The sequence below is a fragment of the Octopus bimaculoides genome, chromosome 16 (genome assembly GCF_046866305.1).
Source record: "Octopus bimaculoides isolate indiv1 chromosome 16, ASM4686630v1, whole genome shotgun sequence".
In the NCBI taxonomy this organism is placed as follows: Eukaryota; Metazoa; Mollusca; class Cephalopoda; order Octopoda; family Octopodidae; genus Octopus; species Octopus bimaculoides.
The window spans coordinates 8,655,736-8,671,403 of NC_142943.1; the positions used below are offsets into that span (position 1 = coordinate 8,655,736).

Consider the following 15,668-nt stretch of genomic DNA (forward strand, 5'->3'; position numbering starts at 1 on the left):
TACATACATACATACATACATACATACATACATACATACATACATATATATATATATATATATATATATATATATATATATATATATATATATATATATATGTATGTATGTATATATATATATATATATATATATATATATATATATGTATATGTATGCTGCTTACTCGTAACCACATATGGACAGTTGGCGAATTGTTTCCTCCGTCTTCTTTTTCTCTTGGACTTTCCTCTGTCTCCTGTTTCTGAAGAAGAGCTTTGTTCGAAACGTAAAACACCCTTTCTTTCCTCCTCTGAGCGTCTTAGCAACATATTTTTAGCAAATTATCAGTTCTGTGAAAACATTTCAGACATTATAAGATAAATAATGTTGGACTTTTATTATCGCAGTACTAAAATATACAAATTTAACAATATATGAAGCAAAATGAAAGAAAATATTGAAGCAGTTTTTATTAAGATATTTAAATATCGCTATATATTAAAAGAAAATGAACTCTATAGTTGAATGAACACGAGTTATAAACTTATTGCAGAGAGGTAACGAATTTCTCAAAGAATATTAAGTTATTTAAGAAAGTGTCTCTTTATGAATTCGAGGTCTTCCAAAAAAATTGAAGAAAGAAAACTGCTTCATCCTTGGAATGAATCCCGAGGACAAACTTGTGCAGAAGAAGGAGAATGTTCGAAACAGGTATATAGTTAGTAACACAGAAAGTAAAGTATGATGTTGGCAATTTGACTCTAAAGTGCTGGTGTTATTCTTCATTTAAAAACACTACAAATTAAGTGGATGTGATATATTCAATATAACTAGGACAATGCCACAGATACTGATAAATTTTAAAACGTGGTGGGTGTTCTAAGGGAAGCGTCACTTTACGCTTTTTTAAACACATCCTACTACTGAAGTCGAAGTTTTTCTGAAGCCACAAAACAAAGCCTGTAGGGAACAATAGTCACCGGAATGATAAAATGCAGCACACTCTGTTTGGGAAAGACATTTTGCTGCGCATTGAATTTTCGATGTGCCAGTATATGTATAAAGAGCTCTGCTAAATCCATATTGATTCCATTGCAGAGTATAGTCAGCTGACCTTGACAAGGAGTTATCTCTGCGGTCTATGAAGAGAGAAGGAAAAAGACAATAACATTAACATAGTACTTACTTTTGTGTTTATTTGTGTGCGATGTTTTTGGGCATTCATTACATATATCCATGTGTGCAGTGTGTACATATATACATATACAAAAAATTACTCTCTCTTTCTCTGTCTCACATATACATACACACACATACACACATGTATATATATATATATATATATATATATATATATATATATATACATATATAAATAAATGAATATATATATATATATAAATAAATAAATAAATATATATATATATATATATGTATATATATATATATATATATATATATATATATATATATAGATATTAGAATATTTAGCTGAAGATCAGAATAGAGTATTCTTTACTCTTAACTGTGAAACGATCGTACTAAATTAACTAAAGGCAGGTGGTTTTTTTACTCTTCTCTACTGTTTTTTGTTCTGTGTGTATCAACAATATCGCAATCAATCTGGAGTAATAATTTGTAGTTTTGAAATCAGTAGTTCTTTGACTGCTATTTCTGAATTGTCAGTATGTTGGAGAAGCAGGTTACTGTCAATCCCTATATATTTATGATTATATATATATATATATATATATATATATATATATATATATATATATATATATATATATATATATATATATATATATATATATATATATCTTGACACACTCATATATACATACATCTATATCGGCAGAATGTTACAAGGTGATTCTTTCATCCTTGAATCAGTTTGTAAACACTTATCGATTGACATTGATAATCATTTGTGCTATAAGTACAAGACCTGAGAGTTATGAGTAGGGGTGTTTTCGATTACACTGACGTCCAGATGCTCAACAGGCATTTATTTCATTGACCCAGAAAGGAGAAAAAGCGAATTCGCCCTCGGCAGAATGTGAACTCAGAGCACAAAGACGGACGAATTGCCGACAAGCATTTTGTTCCAAATGCCAGCACGTCGCCTGGCTGCCACCTTAATTATAATTATTTTAATTATATTTGTCTATGTGCTTGTGCGAGTGTGTGTGTGTGTGTGTGTGTGTGTGTGTGTGTGTGTGTGCGCGTGCGTGCGTGTGAGATTGTATGTGTGAGCGTGTGTGCATGTGTCTGTCATTTTTTAAACAGGAGGAGTAATGACAGAAACGTCATTCCGATCGAGATTCTTCTTTCCTAATTCATCCAGATATAACATAAAATTTAAAACATGGAAACAAAATAAATATTTACTCTTTGGGAAGTACAATTTATATAGCGCCCCTGGATTGCATCCCATGGTGTTTAAGCTCATTAACTGATGCTTCGGAACAGACAGGAGACGAGCTGAAAAAGAAAAGTTTACTCAGAGATATTTTGTAAAAAGAAATACTCCGACAGATACACCCAAGACATGCACATACAGACATCACACACTTATGCACAACATAAGTATATATAAATGTGTGCGTGTGTTCATATACAAAAATATTTTTGTGTATTATATCTGCGCGCGTCTATCTATCTATCTATCTATCTATCTATCTATCTATCTATCTATCTATCTATCTATTTATCTATCTATCTATCTATCTCGATCCCTTTTGATCGAACTCCCTCTTTTCCCTTCCTACCATCCCTTTTGATCGACACCACCCCTTTTTTTTTTCCTTCCTCCCCCATCCCAAAAAGAAAAGCTCTACATTGTATTTGTCCCATCTTCATTGAGCCCTGTGTGGCTAATAAAAGAAATGTATCTATCTGCTAATGTTGTGTTTTATGTTTAATTATAATAGAAACAATTTTACATTAATTTGCTGGTTATTGTAAACTTTTGCAGAGTACAAATTTATTCTTGTATAAGAATAACACACACACATACATACACACACACACATGCACACACGCACGCCCGCCCACACACACGCCTCCCCACACGTACACACACACACACACACATATATATATATACTTATAGATGTGTGTGCGTCATATACATACATATGTATATACATATTTTAAATATATATATGTATGTATATATATGTATATATATGTATATATATATATATATATATATATATATATATATATATATATATATATATATATATATATATATATATATATGTATATATATATATATGGGAGAATGTACGAAAAAAAACAACAACAGGTGGTGTAAACAACAAAAGGATGTATTAGTATGACGCTCGGGAATACGGAAAGTCTTTAACGTTTCGAGCTACGATCTTCAACAGAAAGAATACGGAGAAAACAAGGAGAAAAACACGGACAAAAAAAATGAATAGTCACTGGTCAACGATCTATATATACATATACATATATATGTGTGTGTGCGTGTGTGTGTGTGTGTGTGTGTGTGTATGTATAATGAGTATGAAGGGTTTAGTTCACTGATGATCTAAAGCAATAGGTACTCTGCGTAGGTACTATAACTGGTTCATCCGTTAGGCTCCTTGTCACAGCTGATGCTGGAACTACCGATCCGTTGTAGGCTTCCGAGTCAGCAGGTACACGCGCACACACACATCACGTGTGTATATAAGAAGCCGTTGCACTGTTGCTGAATAATAAATTTACTGACACGATAATACATACGTGTATGTATTTTCTCTCTAAACACTCGAAGTTCGAGTTATTAGCCTTACACTCAATTATTAAATCATCTCGCAATTACTTCGCGAAAGAATATTTTGGTTTATATGCAGGTGGAATATATATGGTACATCATGTATAATTAATATTTTTTTTTCTGTAATGTAGCGTAATTTATGTATTTCTCTGTTTCCGAACCCATAAACGATTGAGGTAGAAAATTCTCAAAAGGAAACCAAATTAAACATCAACTTACTTCTGTTAACGTATATGACCTGGTGTGGATAATCAATATATTTTGCAGTCTTGTTAATAGAATTAGTATGAAGTGTGAAACATTCCTGATATTTCATGTTGTAGTTGATAGTATTACATGAGGAATCATCGTAACATGCTGACAAGCATTCAGAAAATGGAACCGGTATTTTTGTGATATATTTTCCATATTTAGAAAAGGCGCTATAAATGATATTCAGTGGGCAAGTTCCTGCATGGACATAAATGAAAAGTACAAGCGTTAATAAACAAATGAATGAAAACAATAAAGTATCTACATGTATGTACATACCTACATCTACATGTATATATATATATGCATATCTGGGTACAGGACGTTACAGAAAAAGGTGGACAAAATGGGAAACAGAACATAAACAGAGTACAGAAAACACAAAGGCCACATTGAGAACATTTCTTTCATCAGATGCCACCATTCTAAAACTAAGCGTTTCGAAGAGTTAGGGGAGGACGCATTGTTATAATGGCTCTTCCCGCGGAAACAAATTGAATTTGTAACGCGGAGGAATGTAGTGGCGAACTGAAAACAAGACAGGAAAACGAAACAGTGAAAAAAACATATGTGTATACTGAACGCCTGTGATGTCACGAACTGGGAGGAAGAGAGAAGAAGAAAGTTCGTGCAAGCCTGGCAATGGCCAAGATAGGAAAGGAAGTAGTAGCCGGACACATGTGACCAGCGAGGGGTAAGGAGAAAAAGTGGTAGAGGGAGAAAAAAAGGGGAGGAAGTAGAATATAGATGAGCAACGAGAGACAGGGAGGAAGAGAGAAATATAGTTGTGAAGGGGAGAGGCGATGAACAACAGAAGGAAGAACGAGAGTGGGAGAAATATATATATATGTATACACACACACACACACACACACACACACACACACACACACACACACACATATATATATATATATATATATATATATACACACACACACACACACACACACACACATATATATATATAGCAGCAACAGCAGCATCAGCAGTTGCAGCAGCAGTAGTAGTAGTAGTATATTTACCGATATTGTTGTAGTTCTTCTTCTTTTGATAGTAATGAATACGGGCATGATACGATAGTATTTTTTCTGCTGACGTCACATTATATATCAAGCAGCTACTTGTTCCATTGTCGTATGCAAAGGACTTACATTCTTGCCTTTGCCAACAGAAATATGTACAATAGCTGAGTGTTCCGGAGATATTTTGAGCAGGCATATTTGCATGGTAGGCGTATTCAACTTTTATAAAGTCCTTTCGGTATGTGTACTTTGAGTTATCATCATTACTTATTCCTGTAATGAAATGTAATTAAATCAGAAGAAAAAGAAGTTAACGAAAGACGAAGTCACTGATGCAATGTAACATAAGGAGAAATATGTGACAGGAACAACTTGTAACAATAAAGAAGGAAACAAAAAGAAAAACAGGGTCTCGATAATTCTTCTAATACTACTACTACTACTACTACTACTACTACTACTACTACTACTACTACCACCACCACTACCACCCCCACCCCCACCACTACTATTCCTCCTACAGCAATCACCACCGCGGTATCCTGACCACTGCTTCTACTACTACAACTAATCCTACTACAACTACTACTACTACCACTGTTACAACAACTACTACTGCTCTGCTACCCCCACCTCAATACTACTACTAAAGCTGCTGCAGTTGCTACCACCGCAATTACTACTACTACTACTACTACTACTACTACTACTACTACTACTACTACTACTACTACTACTACTATCACAGCCAGTAACAAGAAAAGATAACATCGTGGCACTTCGTCGCTTACGACATCGAGGGTTCCAATTGATCCGATCAACGGAACAGCCTGCTCGTGAAATTAACGTGCAAGTGGCTGAGCACTCCACAGACATGTGTACCCTTAACATAGTTCTTGGGGAGATTCAGTGTGACAAAGCTGGCCCTTCGAAATACAGGTACAACAGAAACAGGAAGAAAGAGTGAGAGAAAGTTGTGATGAAAGAGTACAGCAGGGTTCGCCACCACCCTCTGCCGGAGCCTCGTGGAGCTTTAGGTGTTTTCGCTCAATAAACACTCACAATGCCCGGTCTGGGAATCGAAACCGTGATCCTATGACTGCGAGTCCGCTGCCCTAGCCACTGGGCCATTGCGCCTCCGCAAAAGATAACATAAACCGTAATAGAAACTAGGACCTCAATCCTCAGTGTGCAATAAGTATTTTATTTGATGGCATCAAAGACAGAAGGGGATATTACGAAGGTGGTCTGAAACGTCTATGACCTGACTATGGAAGAGCGATGCTACAGCTGATAAATCTTCTTTGCGTTAATTTCAAATCTTTGGATTAATAACTCCATTGGTTCTTTCGAGGTAAACTGAAATCTGACTATTCAAAGAAGACCTCAGATGTAACTAGTAGCGACTTCTCTTGAAAATCGGTAAAATTTGTCATCGTGGTGTTATCAAGTAGCTGCAGAAAACATTGTTTAACTCCCCAAGTATACAAAATTATCAATAATCTAATAGAGCTTTATAAGCTTTTTATAGATCATCATCAACATCATCATCATCATCATCATCATCGTCATCATCATCATTGTTATTATTATTATTGTTATTATTATTATTTCGCCCGCCGCTACGTTCTGAGTTGGTATTTCGTCGAGGTCGACTTAGCCTTTCATCCTTTCGGAGTCGATAAATTAAGTACCAGTGATACACTGAGGTTGATATAATCGACTAGTACCCTGTCCCCAAATTCCAGGCTTTGTGCCTATAATAGAAAGGATTATTATTATTACTATTATTATTATTATTATTATTATTATTATTATTATTATTATTATTATTATTATTATTATTATTAATATTATCATTATTATTATTATTATTATTATTATTATTCAGTAGTTTTATTTTTATAACGTGCTTTCACTTCACTACCGAGCGCAGCTCTGTGCGCCTTGGGTATGTGCTGTGGTTTACTGTGGTGCTCTTATGTTTATTGTATTGAAAGTGTTTTGCGTAGAATGTGTGCAGTACCCAGTAGTGCAATTTTCTGTATGTTATATATATTTGTAAGTCCTGCTATTTTTGTTATGTATTTGTCTGAATATTTTTTAAATTATACCTAAGGCACCTACTATGATAGGAATTGTTTCTGTTTTTAGATTCCACATTCGAGTTATCTCTATTTCCAGGTCTTTGTATTTTGAAAGTTTTTCCATTTCTTTTTATTATTATTATTATTATTATTATTATTATTATTTTATGTTTGACTTTTGTTTTGCATTTGTACAAGTTGGATCCAAGTCTCACCCAGAGACCTCAAGAGACAACAAGTTAGAAGTTCATGTAGGTGTTATGCCTAGGGTACCATATATTTGGATTTGTACAGTTTTGTTCAAGTGAATGTTTAAGAAACCATAAGAAAATTATGTTTGCTTTAAAATTTGAGATCACATAGACAGTATTTTACGTAGGATATGGGCAGTTCCCATGAGCACTATCTTTTGGACTTCAGCCATTTTGGGGTTTCCTGGTATCTGAGCTAGGTAGTAATCAGCCCGTTTCGCTGTCATTCCCAGGGCACCTATGACAATAGGTATTGTTTTCGTCTTCAGATTCCACATTTTGCTAATTTCTATTTCAAGATCTTTATATTTGCTCAGTTTTTGGTAGGTCTTGACAGATACGTTTATATCAATTGGGACAGTCATATCAATGAGGAGGCATGATTTTTGTCTGAAGTCTTTCAGTATGATGTCTGGCCTATTTGCGTCTATCTTTCTGTCAGTTTGAATGGTGAAGTTCCAGAGGAGTGCAATGTGATCATTTTCAAGTACTGGGGGTGGTTTGTGTTCCCACCAGTTTTTATCATGGGGCAAGTCCAGGTTTTTGCATATTACCCAGTGAATATATTGTGCAGCTCTATCATGCCTGTTGAGATACTCTGTAGGCGCAAGCAGACTGCACATGGAGACAACATGATCGATGGTCTCATTTTGTTGTTGGCATATACGACATAATGGGGAGCTGCCGTTCTTTAATATGTTGGCCTGGTAGTTCTTTGTAGGTAGGCATTGATCTTGGGCTGCTATGATAAACCCCTCTGTTTCTGATTTCAATCCAGAGGCCATTAACCATTGGTGGGTAAGGGCTTTGTCAATATCTGCATTATTCGCTCTCTTTGGGTATTTGCCATTGAGAGGTTTTCCATGCCATTTTTCAGTCATAATAGCTAAGGCAGCAATTTTAGCACGGGTTTTCAAGCGCTTAGCTTTTTCTGTAGGTGTTTCTAGTTCGTCTAATTCTTGAATTTGTTGCAATTGGAATTCACTTAGATATTCCTTTGCCTGTTTTGTTACTGAGTAAGATGCTTTCTTGCTTTCATATTTTAAGACAAGTTTTAGCATCCAGTCCTCAGAGTTTTTCATATAGGCGTCTAGGCCAATTGTGGCTACCTTCATTGATAATGCCAGCTGTAGTAGTCCTCGACCTCCCTCTTTTCTTGGCAGATAAAGACGTTCTATATCTGCCTTAGGGTGGTGCATTCTATGCATTGTCAACAGTTTTCGTATTTTTCTGTCAACATTACATATTTCAGTAATTGACCAGTTAACGATGTTGAAACTGTAAGTCACGACTGGTATGGCTAGAGCATTGATCGCTTCGATCCTGTTTCTCGCGTTCAGCTCTGTCTTCAGTATTGCTCTCACCCTGCGATAACATTCTCTTCTGATCCTTTCCCTCATCACTGAGTGCTTGATATTGTCCCCTTCAATTACCCCTAGGTATTTGTAGCTCTCCGCTGGTTCTAACTCTTTTATGACATTTTGCTGGTCAAGGTTCACATTAGATGTATTTGTCATTTTTCCTTTGATAAAGATAGCTTTTGCACATTTATCAAGGCCAAATTGCATCCTGATGTCATCACTGAATTGTTTAACAATCGCTAGTAGGCCTTTGAGTTGTTGGTCATTTTTTGCAAAGAGCTTTAAATCATCCATGTAAATGAGATGATTTATATTTTTATCAAATATTTTATAACCATACTGTGCATCATTGAGCAATTTTGAGAGCGGTATTAGGGCTAGACAGAAGAGGAGTGGTGATAGTGAGTCACCCTGGAAAATGCCACATGAAATTCTTACATCTCCAGCATTTAGAGATTCATTGTCATTGTTCAACATCAGTGTGGTTCTCCATGATCTCATACTTACAGATAAAAAGTTTCGCAGAGTAGGAGCTATTTTATACATTTCCAGACATTTCCTAATCCAGCTATGTGGTAGGCTATCAAAGGCCTTTTTATAGTCTATCCAGGCTATTGACAAGTTTTTGTGTCGCTTGTGACAATCTTCTAAGATCATCTTATTGATGAGTAGCTGATCTTTACAACCATAAGATCCACGTTTACATCCCTTTTGCTCATTAGGGAATATGCTACTTTCTATTAAAAAACTATAGGTGTACTCGGTTAGGACAGATGTTAGCGTCTTATACATTGTTGTTAAGCAGGTTATGGGGCGATAATTTTTTGGTTCGTTTGTTTCCTCATTTTTTATTATTATTATTATTATTATTATTATTATTATTATTATTATTATTATTATTATTATTATTATTATTATTATTATCATTATTATTACTACTATTATTATTATTATTATTATTCAGTAGTTTTATTTTTATAACGTACTTTCACTTCACTACCGAGCGCAGCTCTGTGCGCCTTGGGTATGTGCTGTGGTTTGCTGTGGTGCTCTTATGTTTACTGTATTGAAAGTGTTTTGCGTAGAATGTGTGCAGTACCCAGTAGTGCAATTTTCTGTATGTTATATATATTTGTAAGTCCTGGTGTTTTTGTTATGTATTTGTCTGAATATTTTTTTATTATACCTAAGGCACCTACTATGATAGGAATTGTTTCTGTTTTTAGATTCCACATTCGAGTTATCTCTATTTCCAGGTCTTTGTATTTTGAAAGTTTTTCCATTTCTTTTAGAGAAACGTTGTCATCTGCTGGTATATTATTATTATTATTATTATTATTATTATTATTATTATTATTATTATTATTATTATTATTAAGGAGGCGGGCTGGCAGAATCGGTAGCACGCTGGACGAAATGCTTAGCAGTATTTCGTCTGGCGGAATCATTAGCACCTGCTTAACAATAATGTAATAAAGCTTTATTAGGGAAAATTATAAGGTGGAAGAGCTGGTGGAATCGTTAGCAAACCTGGCAAAATGCTGAGCGGCATTTCGTCCGTTTGTAGGTTCAAATTTCGTAGAGGTCTACTTTGAATATCTTGTTGGGTCGAGAAAATAAATATCAGCTAAGTACTGGGATCGTTGTAATCGACTAATCACCCCATCCCACAACAAAAGAACTGCTGGTTCGGTGCTAAAATTTGAAACCATTATTAGTGAAATTATTAGGCCTAAGGGTCTTAAGCTCACCTGGACTTAAGCTCACCTATGATTCTCGGTCTCTCAATAACAATACGGCTGAATTAGATGCAGGTCTGATGCACTTAAGAATAAATGGGCCAAAATATGCGATTGCCTTATGCACCAAAGCATACGATTTATAGAAATGTTTTAGAAAGAAAAAAAGCTTAACACATACCTTTCTGAGGGACGTCCTTGTGTAAGCCCTTTTCATTGCTGTCACTAACAAAATAAAATACACACTCACATACGTAGTCACAAACAGAAGCACATCTGCTGACGCACGCACACACACACAGGCACACACACACACACACACATGCACAGTGAATTATTTAGTTATGATCTAATAATAAAAAAAAAATAGGCTGGAAGAAAAATATCTCTTTGTTGTGTCGTATACACAGCTAGTGAATTACGAGGCAGAACTTCATGTTTTGCTAAAATAATAATTAGAAAACAATTATAAATTTTGATACTGTTTATATATATTTTCATTTCTTTAATATAAAACATGCACCAACAAAGACAAGCACAAGAACACGAACATACACAAGCACACACAAAAAAGAGAAGATAAATAATGCTTTTCATTAATATATTGTATCCATACTTCTTGAATTTTTATTCTCAAACTGTTACCCTCTAAAATTAGAAAAAAATATTCTATTCTACTCTAGGCGAGGTCGACTTTGCCTTTCATCCTTTCAGGATCGATAAATTAAGTACCAGTTGCGTACTGGGGTCGATCTAATCGACTGACCCCCTCTCCAAAAAATTTCGGGCCTTGTGCCTAGAGTAGAAAAGAATATTTTAATTTTTCTAATATATTGAACCACAAAAGAAACGTCGCACACATACTAAATAGAAACTGGTTTATTAACAGGCTGCTATAATATTGATTGAAGAGCACTAATTAAGAAAGCGTTCTTTCCTCATCATAGAACATCATTTCCTGAATCATGTTTGACGTCACATGACGTCAGGTGATGACGGATTGTCCTGGATCCAAAGAGATGAACTCAATATCTCGTGTGACCACCGTTAGCATTGATCACCGCCAGTCATCTTCCGTACATTGAATGCACCAAACGTTTGACGAAGGGCATGGGGATAGCAGCCCATTCTCTGTTAAAACTTGCAGTGAGTTGTGCCGCAGTTGTCAGCCTTGGACGGATGTCATTTCGTCTTCTTCGAATTTCGTCCCACAAGTGCTCTTCGGGGTTAAATTCTGGATTTAGAGCAGGCCATAGTAGTGTCTCGATGTTGTACTCTTGGAGGAAGTCTGTTGTCAAAAGTGGCAGTATGGGTACGGACGTTGTCGTGTTGGAACACGTGATTCCGATGACGAGAAAAATATGGCACATTGTGCGGCTTCAACACATGGTCGATATAGCGAGCAGCGGTTACTCCATTGCCCCGGCTTTGGCAGGTGTTCTGGAAGACCGGTCCAAGTTTCTGGTTGAGTGCAATCCTGCTCCATATCATGATGCTCTGTCCTTCTCATGAGTGTTTCTCCACCACACAGCCATCAGCATGACGTTCACCCCTTCTTCTCCAAACCCAACTCTGCCATCTGCCACAGAAATGCAATATTGACTTTCGTCAGAGAATACTACAGTCCTCCACTGCTGATATCACCAGTTCTGACGTTTTTGAGCCTCCTGCAGACGTGTTCGTTGATGACGATTTGTTGATTTGTGAGAAAGGGGTCCCTAGCCGGATGTCGACAAGACAGATTGAAATATCTCAGCCGGCGGTGAACTGTCTCTGCACAAATGGATCTGTGGTGAATCCCTATGGTCTGCCTAGATCATTCCGTTGACTTTCGGAATCGGTCCTGCAACTGCTATCGGTGCAGGTGGCGATCTTGACGTGCCATTGTAACCCTCAGTCGGTCACAGCGTGGACGATCATCCCTGCTGTTTGTGACATTGTATCGTTCCCTCAGCCGCTCTTTTTGTCTGAATACTGCAGTTCAAGTCATTAGCAATGATCCATGGACGTTGACCAGCAAGGAGAAGTCCGATGCTTTGCTCCCTCTGATTTCATGTCAGCCTTGGTATGCTTGCTGCGTTCGTTCGGGAAATAAATGACAGACTGGTAAATTTGGGTGCATCATAAAAATGCGTTGGCGAACGTTAGCATGCTCCCGAAAAGTGAGCGAGTTCGAACCCTACATGCAATACTTGCTTTCAAAAGTGAGTGGTGTTATGGGTCAGTGACATCTTCTTGATGTCAAATTACCTAGAAATGTGATAAAATCCATATAATCTCTCAATATCATGTGTGAAACAAATAAACTTTTACAGTGCGACGTTTCTTTTGTAGTTCAGTATATAATACAAGCACGCACGCGAATACCCACATACACACGCACGCGCGCACTCAAACACGTACACACGCACACAGGCACACACATGCATAATGACCGGTCTACGCACGCACATACACACACAAAGGCAATTAATTATTTAGTTATGTAATTGAAAACATACTGGAAGATAGTTTTTTAAAAATCGTATACATACCATTATTCAACTGAACTGCTGTTTGGTCAAGAATAAGAAAAGAAAGAAAAGTATTATAAATTTTGATTGTGATTTTTATATATTTTATTTTGCTAATATAATACACACACAAACACACACACACACACACACACACAGACATAACTATACACACATACAGACGTAACCACACACGTATTCAATTACGTCAGAAGATATTTTTCGAATGAACAAAAGAATAATGAATAGTTTTTACTTACATTCTCCAGGAGATATCAAAGAAAGACATAACACTGAAATTAGAAAACAAAAATTATAAATTGTGATACTAATTTTATTTTTCTGTATCGATACTTCAATCAGATGAGGAAACAACTTCCTGAAGAGAGAGCAAAGGCAGACGGTAGTAAAAAGTTCACACTTAGGAGTGCTGGACATGTAGTGAAAAAGGACATCTCAGTTTTGACTGACCTACACGAAAGAATGACAGTAAGAAGGTAAGAAAAGACAAAGGAGAGTAGGAAAACTAAGAGCTGGTGTTAAGAGTCAATATGAAGCAGCGAAAAGATTGGCTCAGCCTCGACAAACAAGCGACTCCGCGGGTAAAACAAGACCCTCATCCTCGAAAGACTACGTTGTGTGTATGGCGGGACTTGGAAGGTATAATTCATTACGAATTTCTTGAGCGCAAGCAAACTCTCGATGCGGAGCTCTACATTTAACAATTGCACCGACTCAACGAAGCAATTCAGCAAAAAACACCGAATAGGCAAAATGGCGTTCTTTAGCAACACGACAACGCCCGTCCTCACATCGTGAATATGACCAAAGTCGCGATTCAAGAACTAGAATGGGAAGTGTTGCCTCATCCTCCAGACTCGCCAGACTTGGCGTCGTCAAACTTTCATCTCTTTCGAGCGCTTTCGAACGCTTTGCGCGGTGTAGCGTTCAATAATAACGTGGAATTGAGGAATTGGTTGGACGAATTCTTTGAGTCAAGACCAGGAGATTTCTATCGCCGAAGCATCGCAAAACTTATTGAACAATGGGAGAAAGTCGTAAACAATAACGGAGTGTATATTATTGATACATTTTTTATAGTTTTATTGTTTAAAATAAATTTGACAAAAAAAAAACGCTCAACCCAATAAAAGAAAATACTGCAGCTAAAATAAAATTTAAATGAGTTGCCAATTAAATAAAATATTCAGATAAGACAGGCCATTCAATATTGATCAATCATCTTTCACCCAAATTATTTCGCTATTGCTAAGCTTGACAATAATTAATTTTAAATTACTTTAATATGTGAAAATAAAATGATAACTTGCATAATATTTTGTAACATTAGTAGTTAAAATTTTTTATTTACTAAAATTCTTTACAAATGTAAAAAAAGTAGGTAAATAAATTAAATGTGTGACAATAATAAAATTTAAACCCATTTAAATAATTAAATTTTTTCTTTGTTATATTTTTGGCAAAATTATTTAAATTTATTAAAATTTTTAGTTAGTTAACCGTTTGTCAGTTCATTTTACTGTTAGATAAATCTAATTTTTCCTGAAATAAATGCAGATGTCACAGAATTAATTACAAAGAAAGAAAAGTAAAGATCATTTTTATAATACTGTATTGATAATAAAGAAGCAAAAACGAATCTCTATTTCAAAAATCTTAAAACAATCTTTATTTGATACATGGGAATTTATGATAAAGCATCAGATTATTTTTATCGAATTTTATATTTAGCTGCAGAATTTTAAACTCTTTTATTTTATTTTAGACTTACGTAGTCGGTGAAAGATGGTGGATCAGCAGTGAATGGCTTGGTTTAATTGGCTACCCATTCAAATTTTATTTAGCTACAATATTTTAAGCTCTTTTCTTTTTTATTTTAGGCTTTTTTCTTGTCCTGTATTTTTCCAGGTTTATTAAATACTTGTGAATATTGTTATCCCTTGCTCGCATTTTTCATTCTATATATATAGTTGAAATTTACAGACTAAACAAAAGACGAAGACAGGTATATGCAAAGCAAGCAGGTGTATTATTAGTTTGACACTCGGGAAAGTGAGAAAGTCTTTTACGTTTTGAGCCTTCGCTCTTCAACAGAAAGGAATACGAGAAAATAAACAGAGAGAGAATTAAAGAAAAAAACTTGTGTATTTAGCGGTCAAGCATGCAATATATATATAGCAAACTCTATGTTAGTTAAAATTTATCTGACATATTTCAGCTGTTAAAAGGCAAATTCATGACAGTTACTGTGAAGAAAAATTCTCTCTTGCGTTAATATGGAGTAAAAAGCTCATATATGTTCCAGAGTCACCACCTATCGGATTCCCAGAACATCGATGTTTCTAGTTTTAAAAAGCAACAACATCAAAAACAGCAAAAAGCAACACAGTAGCGATAACAGAAATAACAGCAACATCTAGAAAAAATTTAAAAATAACTATAACAACACCATTAATTATAAGGATAAAAGTGAACTTACCAAAATATAAAGCAAAATGTTTAAGATGTTTCGACATAGTCATCGTTTGTCACAATTCAATGCTATGAAAGCCAAGAGCTAATATGAAATAGAGGACACATTGCGCGTTACATATATATATATATATATATATATATATATATATATATATATATATATATATAT

At 35.4% G+C, this 15,668-nt stretch overlaps 1 protein-coding gene across 4 annotated transcripts; it reads right to left on the bottom strand.

Annotated features, from left to right (window-relative positions):
* Positions 1–427: 427 nt before the first annotated feature.
* On the bottom strand, positions 428–15,608 carry LOC106882158 (uncharacterized). 4 transcript variants are annotated; one of them, XM_089364095.1, is made up of 8 exons: positions 15,504–15,608; positions 13,264–13,296; positions 13,025–13,042; positions 10,672–10,715; positions 5,053–5,325; positions 3,995–4,225; positions 2,374–2,466; positions 428–1,121 (listed from the first exon to the last, which is right to left on the bottom strand). In XM_089364095.1, exons 5-8 carry the CDS (start codon positions 5,246–5,248, stop codon positions 889–891), a joined length of 753 nt encoding a protein of 250 aa, XP_089220221.1. In that variant the 5' UTR covers positions 5,249–5,325; positions 10,672–10,715; positions 13,025–13,042; positions 13,264–13,296; positions 15,504–15,608; the 3' UTR covers positions 428–888. The 4 variants fall into 4 exon arrangements, with proteins under 4 accessions (XP_089220221.1, XP_089220218.1, XP_089220219.1 ...); XM_089364092.1 differs by lacking the exon at positions 10,672–10,715; XM_089364093.1 differs by lacking the exon at positions 10,672–10,715 and having other exon boundaries at positions 13,025–13,039; positions 15,504–15,592.
* Between the last annotated feature and the right edge of the window lie 60 nt (positions 15,609–15,668).

What these genes read in the sequence shown, in the direction of transcription:
- LOC106882158 (XM_089364092.1), bottom strand. Translation starts at nt 15,546, where the DNA reads ATGACTATGTCGAAACATCTTAAACATTTTGCTTTATATTTTG. An exon ending in GGTCATATACGTTAACAGAA is followed by an intron (nt 2,467 to 3,994) that starts GTAAGTTGATGT and finishes TTTCTTTTTCAG; the next exon opens with CTCGTCTCCTGTCTGTTCCG. An exon ending in TAAATTGTACTTCCCAAAGA is followed by an intron (nt 1,122 to 2,373) that starts GTAAATATTTAT and finishes CTCTCTTCATAG; the next exon opens with ACCGCAGAGATAACTCCTTG.